Below are 19,204 nucleotides of genomic sequence, written 5' to 3'. Positions count from 1 at the left end.
TCTTACCTCTGGGCACTGTTAAAGTAGTATCTACAAGTAGCATCTACGTATGTAGATGTACACACAAATTGCAAAGTTAAATATCCTTTGAGAGGAAAGAGCAATTACTTTCATAGAATTTAGTCTTAAGCATGAGTTCCTGCAGTTTAAATATAGAACTGTCTTATTGCTGATACTATTTCCTTGATCTAGTGTATAATAATAGACTTTGTTAATAGTAGGTTGTCAGTATAGTCTTCATGAAGAAAAGGTTGGTTGATAAACTAATTTTAAATGACTAGATGGTGCAGAAACAGTTAATGAGAACTGTTGTTGGTTTTTGGTGTACATTGTTATTAATGCTCAGTGATTATTTTTTGGCAGATATGCAGAATGAAAAGGAACGTGTAAGGAAATATGGAGCTTTCATTCGGACACTTCCACCAGTCAATAAGGCAACTTTGGCTGCATTAATTGAACATCTTTACAGGTAAATTCAAATGATAGAATGTAGCAGAGAATTTTTTTGTAATGTGTTCTCAGTATAACTCTATCAAGAATGAAATTAGGATTGTTTCATCAACTAGTAAATGTTGAGCTTAACTTGTGCTGATTAATTATATTTAATAGCCTTTAATTTATGACGTGTTTTTTCTTCAGTTGCATTTTTAGTAATAGATAACTATACCGGGATGGAAATTCGTTACAGTGGTAGAGGGCTGCCTATATTTGTGTCTGAGCAGGGTAATTTTTGATGAATCTTCTTTAGGTGAATTCATTTAATTCCATCTGCTAATCTGCTAGCCTAGGATTGTTGCAAATGGTTCTTGAGATTAAAAGGTTTTTTTTGCAGGGGAAATGTCCTTCTCCACAATCTACATTGCAAATGGTAATTTTGATATTAAAAGTCCTTCAAATATTTCAGCACTGCTTCATTTTGCAACTGAGGTATTTGTGGAGAATATCCAAAATACAGAGTTGTTTAAACAACAAAGGTCTTTCCTACTCCTAGATCAAATAAGCAGTATCAAGTATATAAAAATAGTGTGACTTGGATGATTTTATAGAGTTAAATGCAGAGTTTTGCATTGTTAAGTAGGAATGTATTATACTATAAAGTACATAAGAAATACATAAGAAAGTATTATACTATAGTGGCTATTTAACAAGCTATATTGTTTTTCTGGTAAAGTAAATATTTTTGAAATGCACTCCATGTTCTATAGAGAAGCTTTAAACAACCAGGGGAACAATGGAACCTTCTAAATATACTTATTTTTCCTTCAACAGGGTGCAGAAATGCTCTGAAATCAATCATATGAACCCTCACAATCTAGCCATGGTGTTTTCTTCATGCTTATTTCAAACCAAAGGCCAGACTAGTGAAGAAGTCAATGTAATTGAAGATCTAATTAAAAATTATGTGCAACTTTTTGATGTAGGTATCTTTATTGAAAGTAGCCTGACTGCTCTGCTATTAGACATGCTAAAATATAGAAATCTTAAAGTTAGAGATGGTCTGGTATTCATTATACTGTCTGAGGAGTTGCAGGGATGTTGAACTCTAATTCAGTGGACATGGTTAATTGCCTGCTTTAAATTTCATTTTCTAGATAGCTTAGTCTGTGTAGGAATTGCTATATTTATAGGATTGCTGTGAGATATCATTTTCCAGAATGGTGCACGCTTTTCTTGCTGACACTGCTGACAATCTTAAGAAAATTTTGAGATGATAACTATTAAAAGTAATACTTCAATTCAGTTTTTATAGCCATGGTCAGAACTGAAGCATGGAACTCCAGTCTCTGAACTGTGATTACAGTAAGGATTTTAGAGAAAACAGTGTTGGGTTCCTTGGGCCTTGAAGGAACCAAAAGAATACTGAATCCAACTGGATTGAAAAGATACTACTAGAAGCAATTTGTCATAGCCATTTTGGTTTAGAGCGTACTGTATCACTGTAACATTCTGTGTGGCAGTTTTTAATGGAATCCTCTCGTAATGTGTATTGGTAAAGTTTATCATAATGATCCCATTGCTGACTGACTATTTTTGACTGCTTGGCACAGCTGGCACAGCTCACTATATTAGCATAATTATTTGTATTCTTAGTAATTGTTACTCCTCTTGTATTTGTATTTATCAGTTTATTACATTGAAATAGTGTTTGCTAGTTAATAGTATAATTTTTATACTAGCTTATAGTTATTAACTGAACAAAAATGATCAAATTTAAACAGATAAATGAAGACCAGGTCAAACAAATGGATATAGAGAACAGCTTTATTACCAGGTGGAAAGATACTCAGGTAAGTGGCTAAAATAAACTGGTATGCAAATACTTTTAACAAAGAGTATTTAGTTGTTTATAGATAATTTATTTTTTTTTATATATACCTTAATATCTAAATACATATTTCTGGGCTTACACAGTGACTAGTGTTGTTAACTAAAGAACTAAGGGACATACGAGGAGGCATAAAGTGAGAAGGCAAAACAACTTTGTGTAAAGCATACTGTGGAATTATCCTGGTGTTCAGGACAGAACATAACTTACAAGTGGTTGTGTGCTTTTGCTATGTTACATAACTTGTAGTAGAAGGAAATGATCAACATTTACAAGTGTGAAAATGATGACCCATCATGTGGAATTTTAATTGTGCATATTAAAAAAATTCAAGTGTATATTAATACTTCTATTATTTCATGACCTTTGGGTACATATTGTCTCTCTTTGTTAAAGAATGACAATCCCTATGAGTTTAAAACATCTGAATCTTTTTGCCACATGCTGTTTTGTGACCACATATGGAGCCTCAAAGTATAAATGTTATTGTGGGATGCTTCAAACACATACAAACATGGTTACTTCAATCAAATTGAACTTCAGGAAACAATATACAAAACCAGGAGATCTTAAGCTGCTTAATATTCTAGAGTTAAGTCTTACCTGAACTCTACTCTTACTTTTGAATACAATGAGAATTGGTAAGAAACAACGAAGTGATAGTATATTTCACTGTCTGAATGGCTTTTGTGTGCAATCCTAATTAAAGCAAAAACTGTTAAGCTAGACCAAGATAGGTCATTGCCAGAGGTAAAGGGGAGTGTAGGGTGCTCACAGACTTCTTCAGGAATCTGAAGTAGTCGAGGAGAGTCTTGCAGTAGTTCTGGAGCATATGGGGCTTTAAAAATTAATACAAAGGTAACAGAAAAAAAGTAGGGCTGCCTGAACCCTACCAACAAGTTTTGTTGTAGTTTTAATTATGTCTTTGAAGAAAGGAGTTTTGCAGATCCACATTGAATGTTCTGTGCATTGCTGTCTTGAGTCATTTTTTTCATATTTCCTTCTTGTCTGGGTTAGAGTGCCATGAAGGTTTCTAACTGTGGCACTGCTGTGAATGTGTGTGTGTAAAAAGTAGAATGCCTATTTCTTCCTTTTGGTGCCTGACAGAGAGTGGCCTAGTCACTGGGAAATATTAAGTTCATTACTAGCGTCTCTTGCAGAGTGGAAACATCTGCCTTGATAATGTAACAAAACAAAAAACAACACAGATATTCTCTAAGAGCAAGGTAGGGGGTTAAAGTATGGAATGTATTAATTCCTGGCTACATAAAAAGGACCTTTTACTGATATTTGTGAATAAAATCTTGAATGGTGGAAATGCAGACTTTTAAGTATATTACGTTATTTTGTATGCTCTTTAGAACAACAACAAAGAAATAATGTTACAGCTTTGTTACATTATTTACATTTTCCTGGCAGCTCTTGGGAAGCTTTCATGGTTAAATGTTCATGATACCTTTGGAGAAATTAGGAAGACCTGAGAGAAGTTATATGGGTACAGAAAGGGACAGTAAAGATACATTAATTAGATATGGAGAAAAAAAAAGAAAGTAAACTGAAAGGCTGCTGAGTCACTTAGTAACTTAGGAGCAACTGCTGGTTAGGTGCGTTTGGCTAAAACTGGGGCTACAAGGAGTATAAGAGAAGAACCATTTAAAATGGTTTTGTTTGGTATTTTCTCCACCCCAGGTAACACTGTAAAATCACCTTTATGAGGTGTATTGCATTTGGAAGGCTGCCTATTGAAGAAAAAGAGACGTTTGCATTTCTTTTTTTAATAAATCTCTAGGTTTTCTAAAATTGCCACCGATTTTAATAAAAAGCTACCAGCAAAACTAGTCTTTATAGTTTAAAACTACAGTATCAAATTGTAAACTTCATGAATAATAGGGCTTGTTTGGATTGTTGGTTTCACTAGGGCTATCCAAGTTGATGGGAGGTGAAGCTATAGAAAGATTGAATTGGAATTTTAACTCTCCTTATTTTGATCACAACAAATTCTCTACTGTTAATAATCATTGTTCTGAATTAATGGTTGCACCTGCTCTATTAACAGACTCAGTCTTGATTCTGATAATACACATGGTTAAGCTTTAAATTCTTTACCAAAAACAGTATCACTTTAACCTTAAAGATGAAACAAATCCTATTCAAACAAAATCTATCTCATCACAGAATTGTCTAGGCTGAGACCAAGTAGTCTAACCTTTTTGTTCATGCAGAATTGCTAAGAACACCTTGCCTTGGACCATATCTAGTTAGTTTTTGAATATCTCAAAGGATAGAGACTCCACAGCCTCTCTGGGCAACTTATTCCACTGCTTGACCACCTTCACAGTTAGGACAAAAAACATATATGTAAAATTGAATTTCACATGTGTTTTTCAGGGGGGTGGGGAACACACCACATTTGTGCCCATTGCCTCTTGTCCTGTCACTGGACACCTTTGAAAAGAGTCTGGTTTGTTTTTCTTCATTCCTTCCCATTAGATGTTTGAACACATAGTTAAGATCTAGCAGTAGTTTACCTTACTGGTACTGAGCAGCCCAACACTGAGCACAGCACTTCAGTACTGGCAAGGCCACACCTGAGTAGAGAAGGATCACCTCCCATGACTTGCTTGTAGTGCTTCGCTTAATGCAGCCCTGGAGGCTGTTTTCCTTTTCTGCAAGGGTGCAGTGTTGGATCATTAATGTTGAATGCTAGAACATCAAGGACCTTCTCAGCAAAACTGCTTTCCAGCTTGTTGCCCCCTAACCAGTGTGTGCTGGTACTCCTCCCCAGTTGCAGGACTTGCATTTCCCCTTGTTGAACTTCATGAGATTCATCTCTGTCCATTTCTTTAGCCTGTTGAGGTCCCTCTGAATGTATCAGCTAGTGCTCCCAGTTCAGTAACATCTGCTAACTAGCTGGGGATGTGCCCTGTCCCATTATCAAGGTCATTAGTGAAGATTATTGTACTCCTGACTTCTTAGATGCTTTTTAGTCTGTCTACTTGTTTACTCTGTATTTTGTATGCTTGTCTGTAATGACGTTATGGCAGACACCATTGAAGTTTTTACTAAAGCTGAGGTAAATACTGCTATCCTTTCATTTGTTTGTGTCTTCACTGTATAGGGCAATTGGTTTGGTCTGAGGTGAGGCTGACCAGCCTGTAGCTTTCTGAATCTTCCTTCTTGTCCTTTTTGAAGATGATATTGACAGTTGCTCTTCCCTGGTCTTCAGGATCCTCTCCCAGTTTCCATGACTCTTCAAAAATAATTGAGTCACCTTACCGTGACATCATCTAAATCCCTCAGCATTCATGGGTGCTGTTTGTCAGGCCCCATGAACTTACATATATCCATTACTATTTAAGTGTTACTTAATCTGGGCCTCCTTCACCGAGAGTAAGTCTTCCTTGCTCCAGACTTTCCCTCTGGACTTAAGAGGATGGGATTCCTGAAGGTTGGAAAGATGGAGGCAAAGAAGGTGTTGAATACTCTGGCCTTTTCCATGTAATTTGTCACATATTCCCTTGCTCCATTCAGCAGCAAGCCCATGTTTTCCCAAGTCTCCCTTTTGCCATTTATGTACTTGTAGAATCCTTTCCTTCACATCCATAGCCAGATTTAACTCCAGGTTGGTCCAGCTTTCTTTTCTAACCTTATTCCTGCACAACTGGCTGGCAGTTCTACATACCTCTTGGGTTGTCTGCCCCTACTCCTAACTCTTGTATTCCTTTGTGTGTCTAAGTTCAGCTTATCCAGCCAGACTTCATAAATACAAAAAGGATAATTTGCAGTGCTTTCTAGTACTTAGGATGGCCTTTCACTGCTGCCTCTGAAATTTTATGTTATTATATAGTACACAACTGTCAATTTTTTTTTCTCATTTGTTCTTAACACATTGCTAGAATTGTCAGCTTTTAGTTTCAGAGAGAATATTTGTACAAATGGAACTTTCAAAGCTGAAGAAAATGTCACTTCCTACTTTAGTTTAAGGGGAGAGAAAGAACTAAAAAGAAATGGACTAGGAGTTGCATTTAGATGTACGACTTTGAAAATCTATTTCTTTTCATCCCATGAGGAAAAAACAGTTCCTCAAAGGATGCAGTAAATAAGTGCTAAATACCTAAAGTACTAGAGAGTTTCAGCTGGACTGCAGAGTTTGTGGGCTTGGTGTACTGCATATAACATATCAGGAATAGTGTAGCCAGCAGTACCAGGGAGGTGATTGTTCCCCTGTACTCTGCTCTGGTGAGGCCGCATATTGAGTACTGTGTTCAGCTTTGGGCCTCTCAGTACAAAAAGGACATTCGAGGCCCTGAACGTGTCCAGAGAAGGGCTACGAAGCTGGTAAAGGGCCTGGAACACAAGTCCTGTGAGGAGCAGCTGAGGGAACTGGGGTTGTTTAGTCTGGAGAGGAGGAGGCTCAGGGGAGACCTTATTGCTCTCTACAACTACTTGAAAGGGAGGCATTGGGAGCTGGGGGTTGGCCTCCTCTCTCAGATAACTAGTGATAGGACTAGAGGGAATGGCCTCAAGTTGTGCCAGGGGAGGTTTAGGTTGGAAATGAGGAGACATTCCTTCTCAGAAAGAGTAGTCAGGCATTGGAACAGGTTGCCCAAGGAAATGGTGGCATCACCATCCTTTGGCTGTTTAAGGTTCAACTTGGTGCTTAGGGACATGGTTTAGTGGGTGATGTTGGTAGTAGGGTGGTGGTTGGATCAGATGATCAGTTGAAGGTCTTTTCCAACCATAATGATTCTATGATCGCTGACATTTTACCTAATCACATTACCCACCTGTAAATGTTTGCTCTATTCAATGCTGCATTTCCAGATAATTTTTAGAGAAAGTTCTGTTACACTACAGCTATGATATCTGTCTCACCATTGTGCTTTTTTTTTTTTTTTTTTTGGCATGAAGTCTTGCATTTGTGTACCATGAGGAACCATGAAAGTCTGAACATCTTTGGTGCATGAGAGCTAACCTTGCCTGAGGTGCACTTCTCCACAACTTTACAATCACTTTGAATAACTTAGAACCTATTTGTTATGGCACTGGCTTGGAAAAGTGAATTCAAATTACTGCCTCTGGGCTCATCCTCAGTATATCCTGGATGAGTTTTTGATAAGACAAACGAAGCTCTTCAGCTTTACCAAGGTGGCACGAAGGAACCTTGGGTACCACGTTTAAATAGAAAAAGCTAATTTCTTGGGCACACATGTACATAAATGATTGTTTTAAAGTTTGCTACTGTGAAATTAAAGACCAAAAAATCTGGTTAGTCCCTTTTTGCATTGCTCAAGACCTTATGTGAACAAAAGATTTATATTAAAGTGGCAAGCAGAATGGATTTCCATATGAACCGTTATGCAAAGGAAGAATGCATCAGAAGTACCTGTACATTGGAAAATTGCAAAGTGAAAAAGAAGCAGAAAAATAGGCTTTTAATGAAAAAACATTACAGTAAATTACCCCCTCTTCTTCTTTTCTATAAATATTTTACCATTAAGTCTTAATAGACATCTTATGCTATATTATTTGTATTGTCTAGGCAAAATGGATGTTTGCTATAAATTGTGTGCATTGATTTATAGCTTTATGCTTTAAAATGGACTCAATTGGGAAAAAATGGAAAGTAGTATAGAAGATAATTGACTTCTCTGTTTCTCAGACAGGACAGTGATCCTAACCAAAAGCTGTCATTGATGTTTCTCTCCCTACAAAGATAATAAGTAATGGAAAATTCCTAGAACAAAATTGGTCACTAAGGCAGTTTAAAATTGGGCATCTGAAGTAATTCCTACTTGAAAAACATCAGTTTTCACTATTTGTTACATGTTTCCTCAATCCATTATGAGGAAAATAAGTAATTGAGCTGCTGGATTATATTAATTAATCTTTGTCAATATTGTATCAGAAAACATGAAATGGTGAGTTTGAATTAGAAAATTATTTTGGATCTTATCAAACCACTGGTATCTTTACTCTGCGTGGCATTTCCTGGAAGAAGAGTGATGACAAGTCAAGCTAGCAAGCATGAACTCAGGAGACCTTAGTTATTTAGGAGCACTTGCCTCAGAGAGATGATGACCTTATTCTTTTTAACTTTCTAAACAAGCAGTAGACATTAGAACAAAACCTGTACTTTTTCATAATTGATAAACTGAAGTTTGAACTGCCTTTAAGGTTAGGAAATGCATTCTCTCTTTTCAGTCAGCCTGTTGCCCCTATTTGGACTCCATTCCTCAGCTGTTTTACTCAAGAGCCTGATTGCCATTTGTGGCAATTTGATTGCAGCTATGAACATTTTCCCCCCTCTGAATTAAGCAGTGGAACATTTTGTGCCAGTTGCCGATTTTTCTGTAGCAGGCAATTTTAATGCTACTAGCATTTCAATTTAAAAATACATTTTTCTGAAATTCCATCTGCACATAACATATGAAATACATGTGTGCTTAATGTCTTGGACCACTTCAATACAGAAGGGAGTGAGTCTGATCAAAACTGGGGCAATTGCTTTTATTCCAAAGTATTTACTGCCTAAAGCCCCCTGATTAATGAAGCTGCTTCTGGATGATTACAAGGATGTTTTGAGATTTTATATACAATTTTTCCCAAGAGGAATCCAACATTTCCCTGACTGTGCTTGTTGTCATTAGCAGGATTGGTTGGCAAAATATATTAGAGATGGACCTGGGCTAATACTAAGTTCTTTTGAAAAAGTATGACCTTCCTCTTTATTACGTTTTATAGTATTAGCTTCTATCATGAATACCAAGTACATATTACTCAGAATTTCAGAAGGCTGCATTATATTCACACACACATTTTAGATTTTACCAGGCTTGTCCATATACTCTTATTTAAAACTGCTGCTGTTTAAAAGGAAGAGCATTTCATTTCCTTCATCAGGCAGAGATGCCTTCATCAATGCTATGACCCCAGCCAATTGCCGTTAACTATACTTCTCAGTACAGACCTGAGATAGGGTTAAGCATCTTCAGAGTAGAATGGCTAGGTGGGACAGTGTATCTTTCAAATATCTTCCAATATTTCAGTGAAATGAAGGAGTATGCTGAAACCTACTCTTCTCAGCTGCTTTCTTCCTCTGGGTCATTGCCTGTAATCATATAGCCTCTGAGCAGTTTGCAAGGCCATGCATATGCAAGACTTGCATTTGCAGACCATATAGCCTGGACACTGGACTAGCTCTTTGGGAACTTTTTTGGATGTCCTTCCAGCTACTGGTAAAATTGACGACATGGTACAGAGTGGTGGCTGGCAACTTAAATATCAAGCAATTATAATTAAGAATTCTGTGTAAGAATCCTTTCCATTTAACATCTGATTGTCTGACATTATTGCATCAAAATGTACATGTGTTTGCAGGGGAAATCAGTGTTGCGAATACTTAATAGATTTGAGTATATAAGTTGTTATAGAAAAATTATCTCCAGGCTGGTCTTGCAGAACGTTCAGAGAAGAGCAACTAAAGCAAATTTCTGTTGAAGGCCTGGAAGTTCTTATGTCTGAAATGTCATTGCAGTTCCTTTCCAGGTGGCACTTCATTAGCCGCTCTTCATTTTCTGTCCACTATATACTTAGGCCAGCTGTTTCTGTTTGCTGCTGTAATTTACAGCACATTTTCTCTCCATACGGTTGTTTACATGAGCCCAGTGGAAATCAAATGTCAGCTTCATTCTTTTTTTCTAACCTTTCTCTGTAATACCATCTGAAAAGCAAATTTTACAACTAAATGAGCTTTTTTTGAGTCTATGCCACTATAATTAAGAAGCTTTCTTCAAAGTAGCTTTGTAATGTTTTTCCTCACAAATGTTTCCATTAGTTTTCTATTCTCAGAGGCTAAACTAACTTTAACATTCTGGAAAATGGTGACTTTAATGTTTTATAAAATTGAGTGCTGCCATTTATTTTTCCATGGAAATGTAGTTTCAGCTTCTGTAAACTAGTCAAAATGTATCTTAAAGCTTGCCTGTTCTTATCATTTTCTCCATATCTTACTCTGCATATAATGTAGTTTTTACTTTTCTTGGCCTCTTCCTTTGAATTTTGTTAATATGTAAATAAGTAAAATCACTACAAATATTGTTCTCAGAGTTGACACAAATTGGTATTCTTAATGTAAATTTCATTATTAATTTTTTATATTGGCATATTAATAAAAGGATACACCTGCTGAAAAGCCCAGTTTTCTACCTTATTTTTTCTTCCCATGTACTGATCTTCATCATGGTTTTAGTTTTAGAAAGTATTTTTATTACTGGGCTGAATTGCAATCTTTTGAAGACACGTATGATTACATTGCAAGGGAACGTGAGCAGGCAAAGAGCTAGACAGTTTTAACTGTATAAAAGTAAGTAATTTCTCATCCAAGAAGGTAATTTTATTGCCATAGATGAGCAAACTTAGCAACGAGAGAAAAATACTATATTCTTTCACATGAATTAACTTTTTTTTCCTTGATCATAAAATGCTGAATTTACTGTCTTCTGAGTTTCTGTGTAAGGTTCATATTATTCGATGTTCTTAATTATGTATATTAAACTATTATGTAATATATTTTGCTTACGTTTGCATGTCATCTAATTATTCCGTGGTAGCTTTTACATAAAAATTTGGGTATCTGGTCTAAAAAAATCAAAAAGCTATCTTTAATAGAGGTTGATACCAAGAACATGTGTTTTGATTCCTTTTTTAAACATGTGGTGACAAGCTTTCATTGTGATTAATAATCATAAATATAGTCTTCGTAGTAATGGGTCCCAATTATCTGGATGTATACAAATGACTTTTGGGCTGTAATATTCTGGTATTAGTAATTTTTCCTGTCATTTTTAACTGACTCATTTTATTTTTTGCTGCTGTCCTTTTGTATTTCATGGTCTTAAATTCTATTAATCTGTTTTGGCTCTGAAATGTGCCTGGCTTATTTAAAGCAGAATTATGGTTCTGATGGTTTAAGATACTAATACAGCCTAGTATGTTACCACTAGTGTGCTAGATACTAGTACACTCATGTCAATTTTAAATTTCTGTTTATGTTATGTCATCCGTAGTTTTCCCACTTGAACATATATTGGTTCAGTCTGCTTCTTGAATAAATGAATACTTTGGATTTAGTCAGGGTTTGAATTTTTCCTTTGAATGTGAGAATATAATTTTTCTTTCCTTTTGCTAATGAATGTAGTGCAGACTTTCCAATTGGCATGTACTTGGGGAGTGTTTTTTAGATAAGGGGGAAAGAAGTTCATGTTCAGTAGGTTCTAGCACATCTGCTAAATAATCTTTTTACTTTCCCAGTTTAAAAGATTATTTTAAATATTTGTTAAGACTTTCTTGTATTTTTGTTGTTACTTTCCTTCAGGTTTCCCAGGCTGGAGATTTGCTGATTGAAGTTTATGTGGAAAGAAAGGAGCCAGACTGTAGTATTATAATCAGGGTGAGAATACAGAAGTGATTTAAACCAAACACTTTCTCATAAAGTATGTAAAATATATTTTCTTACTTACCTTTGTAACTACATATGAAAGTATGATTTTGTATCTATGACTATTATTTTAAAACTATTTTATTATCTGTGTACCTAAATTTTATGAAGACTTTTTAACGTGCATTTTTAAAGAGAAGGTTATCATACAGTTTCAAAGCAGAGACATCCTCCTTTAGTTTTATTGCAGTAAGCAGTGGTATAAATTTTCATTGTCCTATGGCTGCAACGCAAGTTGCAAATTAACCCAGTGAATGCTGTTCCTTAAAATAGGAATACACATTACTGGGATTAAAGAAAAGCAAAAGAAAAAAAAAAAGTAATCTGTATTATTTTTAGTGATTTCCAGCTCTGTGAATCCCAGCATTTTTTATTTTATTTTTTGTTTAGCAAACTCAAGGAGGAAGACTTTAGTGAAAAAAAATCAGGAAACAGTAAGTGTAATACAGTATAAACTGACACGATTTGTATTACAGGTATCACCTTTGACAGAAGCAGAAGAATTAACTAATGATGTTTTAGGAATCAAAAACATTACTCCCAACAAAGATGACATCTGGGCTGCTTTTGAAGTACTTGAAAATGGAGAGCTAGGTTAGTGATTCTTGTTCATCAAATTTTTATCATTTTCAAGATTTAACATATCAAAAGGTTATTTAAAGAGTTACTTAAAATTTTTATAGAAATTAAAAAAAAAAATAGCTTTCATGCTGTTTTATATCTGGGTACTGTGACATCTGCATGATTTCTTTCTAAACTTTGTCAAAATTAATTCAATGAATTGTTTTCAAATGCTTATAATTTGGTGATCAAAAAAAATTTTTGTATTACTTTGGCTTACAGTTCATTAGCCATCAGCTACAGAAAAATACGTCTTGCCAATGAATGACAAGTAAGAAACATATTTTCAATAGGTCAGTAGTTGACTGTATAAGGAATAATGTTTTCCAGAAAACGGAATGAGAAAAATCTATGCAATACTTGGGGAAAAGGACCTTTTTTTTATCTTTAATTTAGTCAGTTATTTAAGTGTGTAAACAAACAAACAAAAAAAAAGCATAAGATTGTGTAATCCTGTGTTTATTGCCAGTGGCATTACGTAGGTAACACACCCTTGAAACATTTGTTTTCCAGTTCTGCTTCCAACAGAGGCAAAAGTCACAAGGTCACAATGTTCACGTACCATAAAAACTTTCAATGTTGGGATTGGTTTATGCATGTTGGAGCCTGAACTTCATTATTAGAGATATTCAAAATAAAAATTGTGGGATTTGTTGTTATTATTAAACAATTTATTTTGATGAATTATCAGTGTCCCCTGATCTTTGAAAAATACCTGAGGGACAGAAATATACTTTTAGTAAAAAAAAAAAAAAAAAAAAAAAAAAAGGCAGCCTCTATTAGCGTTTCATGCGAAGTTGCTCTTAAACTGAATGGTCCTGGAACCTCTTTACATCTTACAGTCTTGTGGTGATGTTACATAGACTTGTGACATAGGGTTCATTTCCTGATTCACAGATGTGGGTGTCAACTGACAAACAATGCTAGCATCTGTTATCTTTGGAAGAGTCCTGATGACTCTAGAATTCCTATGTCTTTTGATTGAGTAACGGAGGCTTGAAGAGGGATTTTTTATTTTCTTGATCTTGATATATAACACTGGAAAATGAAAGCTAAACTAGATATTGTCAAGAGAATGTAAAAGGAAGTACAAAAGACAGGACTTACGGCAGATTCTTGGGGTATTTGCATATAACAATCAGTGTTTTAGTGAACTGGAAAGGTTTTTTAAGTTAGTTACTGTGAGAATGGCAAAATTAAGTTAGCAGAGAGACACTGCTGGCTCTATATTGGTTTATCAGTATTGTTAAGGAATTCAAATGTATCCTATTCAAACGAGAGATTTACAGAGCACAGTAGAAAATGATATAGCAAAAATAAAACAAAACTTGGAGGAAGTCAAGTCCTAATTCAACACCTACCTCCAAGTAGTCGAGACTATGTTGGTGAAATATCTCCTTCATGGAGGAGGAAGGATTCCTCCTTTTGTGGAGGAATCATTGGAACAGACAAACTAAATGAAAAAAGCTGAAAAATAATGCATATAGTAACAGGCATTTACCAGGGAATACTCCACTGGTATTATGGCTGAATCTGGCAGATTTTCAGAAGCCTGAAACAGAAAGAAAATAACCCGCTCTACTCTGCGCTGGTGAGGCCTCACCTCGAGTACTGTGTGCAGTTCTGGGCACCACAGTATAAAAAGGACATGAAACTGTTGGAGAGTGTCCAGAGGAGGGCTACGAAGATGGTGAAAGGCCTGGAGGGGACGACGTACGAGGAACGGCTGAGGGCACTGGGCCTGTTCAGCCTGGAGAAGAGGAGGCTGAGGGGAGACCTCATCGCAGTCTACAACTTCCTCGTAAGGGGGTGTCGAGAGGCAGGCGACCTTTTCTCCATTAACACCAGTGACAGGACCCGCGGGAACGGGGTTAAGCTGAGGCAGGGGAAGTTTAGGCTGGACATCAGGAAGGGGTTCTTCACAGAGAGGGTGGTTGCACACTGGAACAGGCTCCCCAGGGAAGTGGTCACTGCACCGAGCCTGACTGAATTTAAGAAGAGATTGGACTGTGCACTTAGTCACATGGTCTGAACTTTTGGGTAGACCTGTGCGGTGTCAAGAGTTGGACTTGATGATCCTTGAGGGTCCCTTCCAACTCAGGATATTCTATGATTCTATGATTCTATGAAAATTGGTTCTATGTAATATTTAATTTAAATATGTCACAAAATAACCAAAAATGAGTCTTTGCTGTTGTTAAGTTGTTCTTACTAGCATCAGCTAACAGGTATCATTGAATGGTACATTACTGAAATCATTTACAGGTAAGTTGTGATTTTAACATGTCATGACAGAAACAAAGTTTGTTTATTTGTTTCAAATGTTCATTAGACCATAGTACATTTATGACATAAATTAATTTTCTGATAGCGTTCCCACTGTAGTCTGGTACCTGTCCATTACATGGTGATAGTGGTTCATTGCACTCAATCCTGAAGTTTTATGAGAGTTATGTTACTTTTTTTTTTTTTTTAAGACTTACTGCCCTAAGAATGAACCCTGAGAAGTCAGGAAAATTATATGCTTATATTTTGTAAAAAGTAATTTTCTCCTGATATTTATTGCTGCTTAAGACTAAAATGACTGGTTTTGGCTATTTACCAGCATATGATGACCTAAGTAAGAGGGTAATTGGATGTATGTGTTGACTGCTTGCTGTTTGAAATACTGAAATTGCAGTATTAAATATCAACTAGATTATTTGCATATAGAAATTTTGAAATAATTGATAATTTTATCTAACCTAATGCAGAATGTACAGTACCATATGCTTTTACAAAATAGGGTGTATATTTTTTTAGTAATTTGTGCTTGATGGATAGCTTGTAAATGAGGTGTGTTGCCAGTAAAATAGCTAATGCATTTCAGCATGATGATTTATGTACCATGTAATCCATGATGACAGATGGTCTTAAATGTAACTATAAATACGACAGTAGGTGTTTACTCTGGGAGTGCTGGTGTTCTAGGAAGATGTGGTGATTTGCCAGTTTCTTGCCTTTGATTTGTCAAGTTACTCTCCTTAAAATGGATTTTTCTTTCTTGCACAAAGGCAACAAGTTGTTTTTAACTTTGTCGCATCAAAGAGTTGACTGTTTCCTAAAAGTTGAAAAGAAATAGAAAAAGTTGGATCATTTAAAGCAAAAGAGCCAGAAGAAATTGAATTATAAAGTGGTGATTGGTATTTTTGTTAGGCTGCTTTGTTGTTATGTCTGAACAACAAAATCTTTATTTAAGTGATATAACAAGTCTATAGGTAAGGTAATTGTTTTGCATTGCAAACCAACCGCTGTTTTTCTCAGCCACTTAGCAGTGTGTTGTTTTGGCTGCTGCTTTCTGGAGCCCTGGTGTTCGGGAAAATGTGTTCTGCTAGAGCATGGTGCTGGACAGTCTCAAAGCAGCTGTTGACATTTCAGACTCATCTACCGTAGCAGAAGTGAAAAATGAGATTATGGCATCATCCTATCCCATCAGTGCCCAAGAGATACAGGGCTAGACTGCCTGACCCTATGTGACAGCGTCACAAAGGCGTGACTTTCCAGGAGTTGTACTCAGCTTTTCTCAAGCGTTGACCCACATAAGTTTGTAAGCAAATGGGAGCTTGGAATCTGTGGAAAAGTCACTTTTTGGAGTGAAAATGCATCCACTGCTCTAGTTGCGTCTTGCAAAGCCGTTGTTGAGGTTTTGTGCTTTCCATAGGTGCTTACTGCTGAGAGTCCTTGGGTGTGTTCATGGAGGAGCAATTATTTAGAGACCGGTACCTTATAGAGGGAAACTGCTGTGGACTCTCTCTCCATCCACATCAGGATTGCCTAGTGTGATACCAGAGACTGCGCTGCAGTGTATGTCGCTTTCATATTTCTGCTGGATCTGGTAATGTGCATTTAGGGCCTGTTAGCAGTGTCTGCCCAAGTTTCACTTGTATATGAACTGTAGTTTGTAGAATAGAGTACTGATTGGGCTTTTGTATCACGCTTCTGTATCACTCCAGTGTTTCAATCCTATGGAAGGGTATCAGGGTTTCTCTTTTTAGGATGGATGTGTTGTCAAATATATGTTTCAGCAACCAGTATGTTAAAGTGCCCTCACACAGTCTAGTCATGCTTTCATCAATTTATATTTTAATCTTGTTCTCTTCACCTGGGGTTGGGATTTAAAAGTGCAAGTCTGGAAATTCCCCAGCCACATCGATAGGGAGAAGAATCAGTAAAACTAAATGCTTTTCCCTTTCAGTTCAAAGGAATGTAACAAAACGAAGGGTCTGCCTTAGCCTGCTTTGGTCTTTAACAGACAACACAATCTATGCCAGTACTTCTACTTTTTTTTCCATTATGTTCCAAATTAGTTTTCTGTTGTTGTTTTGTGTGTGTTTTTTTGTTTGTTTCTTGTTTAGGTGTGTTTTTTGGATGTGTATGTGTGCGTGTTTTTTCACAGAATGTTAGTAGCTGTGGTGATTGACTGCTGTCTGATTGTATTTACATATTCCCTGTGATAATTTCTAACCTTTGTATTAGTTTGAAAAGAGTGTTTTAGTATCTCTACTGAAGGAAATACTAATAACTAAATACAAAAGAATTGTTGAACATTTGACTTTTGCTTCTTCAGTTTGATACTCATTACCTAAGCAGATCTTGCCACCAAAGGTGTTGCTGCAGAAAGTCAATGAAGTGCTTAATTGCCTTATTTTGAAAGCATGTTCTCCTGTAGCTTAAAGTGAATGAAACAAGCAGTGCACGTGTAACTTCTAAGGGTCTACAGTCTTGATTTTCTTATTTCAGCTTTTTTTTTTTTTCTGGGCATTTTTCAGAACGTCCACTGCATTATACAGAGAATGTTCTAGAACAGGTTCTCCACTGGAGTTCACTACCAGAGCCTGGCACTGCATATCTGATAATAAAGAGATTTCTAACAACAGACATGATGAAACTCTACAGTGGTATGTATCTTTTGTATATATCCTCTTCTGTTTGTTTTTTTGTTTTGTTTTGTTTTTGTAAATTAGGTATTTCATGTAGAAACACAATTCTGTTATAGATGTCTTAATATAGATTCTTATGTGTTCCAGAACACTCAAATTACCAGTATTTTATAGAAGTTTCCGTTTTACTAAGGGTTATGCTGACTTTCTTGTAGAACAAAAAATACATCATTTCTGTGTTTTAGAAACTATAAGCTCTGCCGTGTGAGTTTACGTAAACAGAAACCCTGCATTCTGCAGTTTGTGAAACGTGGAGCTTGAGACTACTATTTGAGACTGCTTCAGTACAATTCTGCACAGTCCTTCGATATATATACTCTGTCTCTATGTGGGTGGACTATATATGTGTATGTATGTGTGTATATATATACACACAGTGTGCATATTATGTATTAAGTATGTATATTTTTATATAATTATATAAAGTATGTTATAATTTCTGGTATGTGTTTCTATGCCTCCAAGCTAATTTGAGTGACTTAAACAACTGAATGACTTATGTACAGCATGTGGCTTTTAAAAAGGATGAGAAGTTTAGATCTGACACTTGAAAGGAAACACATGTCAAATATAAAGTGGAAAAATAAGATTTACAAGCTCCCCCAGTCATTTTTTTTTCCCTGCATAATACCTGGAGTTAAATCTCCCATGTAGAAATGTGTAGTATTCACTCTGAGGGAAGCAGGAGTTTAGAAGTTAAACGTCCAAAAATGACTACCCTGTCATTTTAAAGCAGTTGAAATCCTGTGTGTTGTCACTGTGAAACATGCAATGCTGACTTGTGTTGCCTGGTTTAATGCCCAGCTGATTTAATCTAATGACTTATTCAAATATATAATCACTTTTTCTCTTGTAGATTTCTTACCCATAAACAGAAATATTAATTTCTTCATCAGCATGTCCATTCTGTCTCAATTTCAAGAAGTAAAAGTTACGCTATTATGCTTCTGAAAGTAGTAGCTTTCTTTCATCATTCTCTTTTCCTGCAAAAGCATATTCCACAGATATGAACAAACCTTAACGAGGGTGCTGTACATGGCTTTTATGTTTGAGTTTCACTATCTCTAAATGTGTTGCAGCAGATACTGAATAGAGAGAAATGGCCTAGTTCATTAAATACTTGATATATGAACTCCCATCACCTCACTATGTGTTCATGTATAATCAGAAAAAGGGAATGGGTCCTAAGGACTGTGCACGAACAACTGCTCTGAGAAAAACGTAAGGACGAGGCTAATGTCTGAAGTTCAATTTACAAAATGCAGTTCTATCTAAAAGGGAGAACTGCCATTTGCCCTCCTCCTTCTCTTCTGCTTTCTACACCCATTTGTTCCCCCAACACATTTAAGTAATTGAGTTGGAATCAATTCTTTTCAGTTTGACATTGGTCTAGGCACACTGGCTTTTGATGACTGAATGTTTAAATTTGTCTCATTTTTTGGTATTAAAATAATTAAAACCTTATTAAATAATTTGTGGGTTTTCCTAGTGGTTTGTAGGGAAAAGTCCCTGCCATATTGTTAATTTCTGGTGTTGATTTCTGCAAACCTGATGTAGCAGAGTAACCTCATGTATAACAAAAATCTTTTCTTGAATGTGAAATTCCCATTTTACGGAGCTTTCATATGGTGAATAGGTTTCTAAAGCTTTACTTTTTCTAACTGCTTCTTGTTATAGTAATATAAAGATGTTTAAAATAACAAACAGTTCTGTAGTCATTTCATCTCTGAGGTTCTGAGACTAGCTTCTAAATTTGCTCTGAAACATTAACAATAATGA

At 36.0% G+C, this 19,204-nt stretch overlaps 1 protein-coding gene across 5 annotated transcripts in view; it reads left to right on the top strand.

The window, feature by feature from the left end:
- Positions 1 to 19,204, top strand: part of ARAP2 (ArfGAP with RhoGAP domain, ankyrin repeat and PH domain 2) — a 127,746-nt gene that overhangs the window by 83,615 nt on the left and 24,927 nt on the right. For 3 of the 5 annotated variants that reach the window (XM_068680085.1, XM_068680087.1, XM_068680084.1), the window contains exons 22-27: positions 364 to 469; positions 1,270 to 1,417; positions 2,220 to 2,288; positions 11,703 to 11,777; positions 12,302 to 12,419; positions 17,255 to 17,383. In XM_068680085.1, coding sequence (XP_068536186.1) covers positions 364 to 469; positions 1,270 to 1,417; positions 2,220 to 2,288; positions 11,703 to 11,777; positions 12,302 to 12,419; positions 17,255 to 17,383 — 645 coding nt within the window. Of the gene's footprint in view, positions 1 to 363; positions 470 to 1,269; positions 1,418 to 2,219; positions 2,289 to 11,702; positions 11,778 to 12,301; positions 12,420 to 12,959; positions 13,215 to 16,146; positions 16,290 to 17,254; positions 17,384 to 19,204 lie in introns of those variants that run through there. The other 2 variants (XR_011095894.1, XM_068680088.1) reach the window with 2 other exon arrangements.

Source organism: Anas acuta, chromosome 4 (genome assembly GCF_963932015.1).
Source record: "Anas acuta chromosome 4, bAnaAcu1.1, whole genome shotgun sequence".
Taxonomy (NCBI): Eukaryota; Metazoa; Chordata; class Aves; order Anseriformes; family Anatidae; genus Anas; species Anas acuta.
The sequence above is the reverse complement of the archived record's forward strand: the minus strand, read 5'-3'. Positions and strand labels throughout refer to the sequence as shown.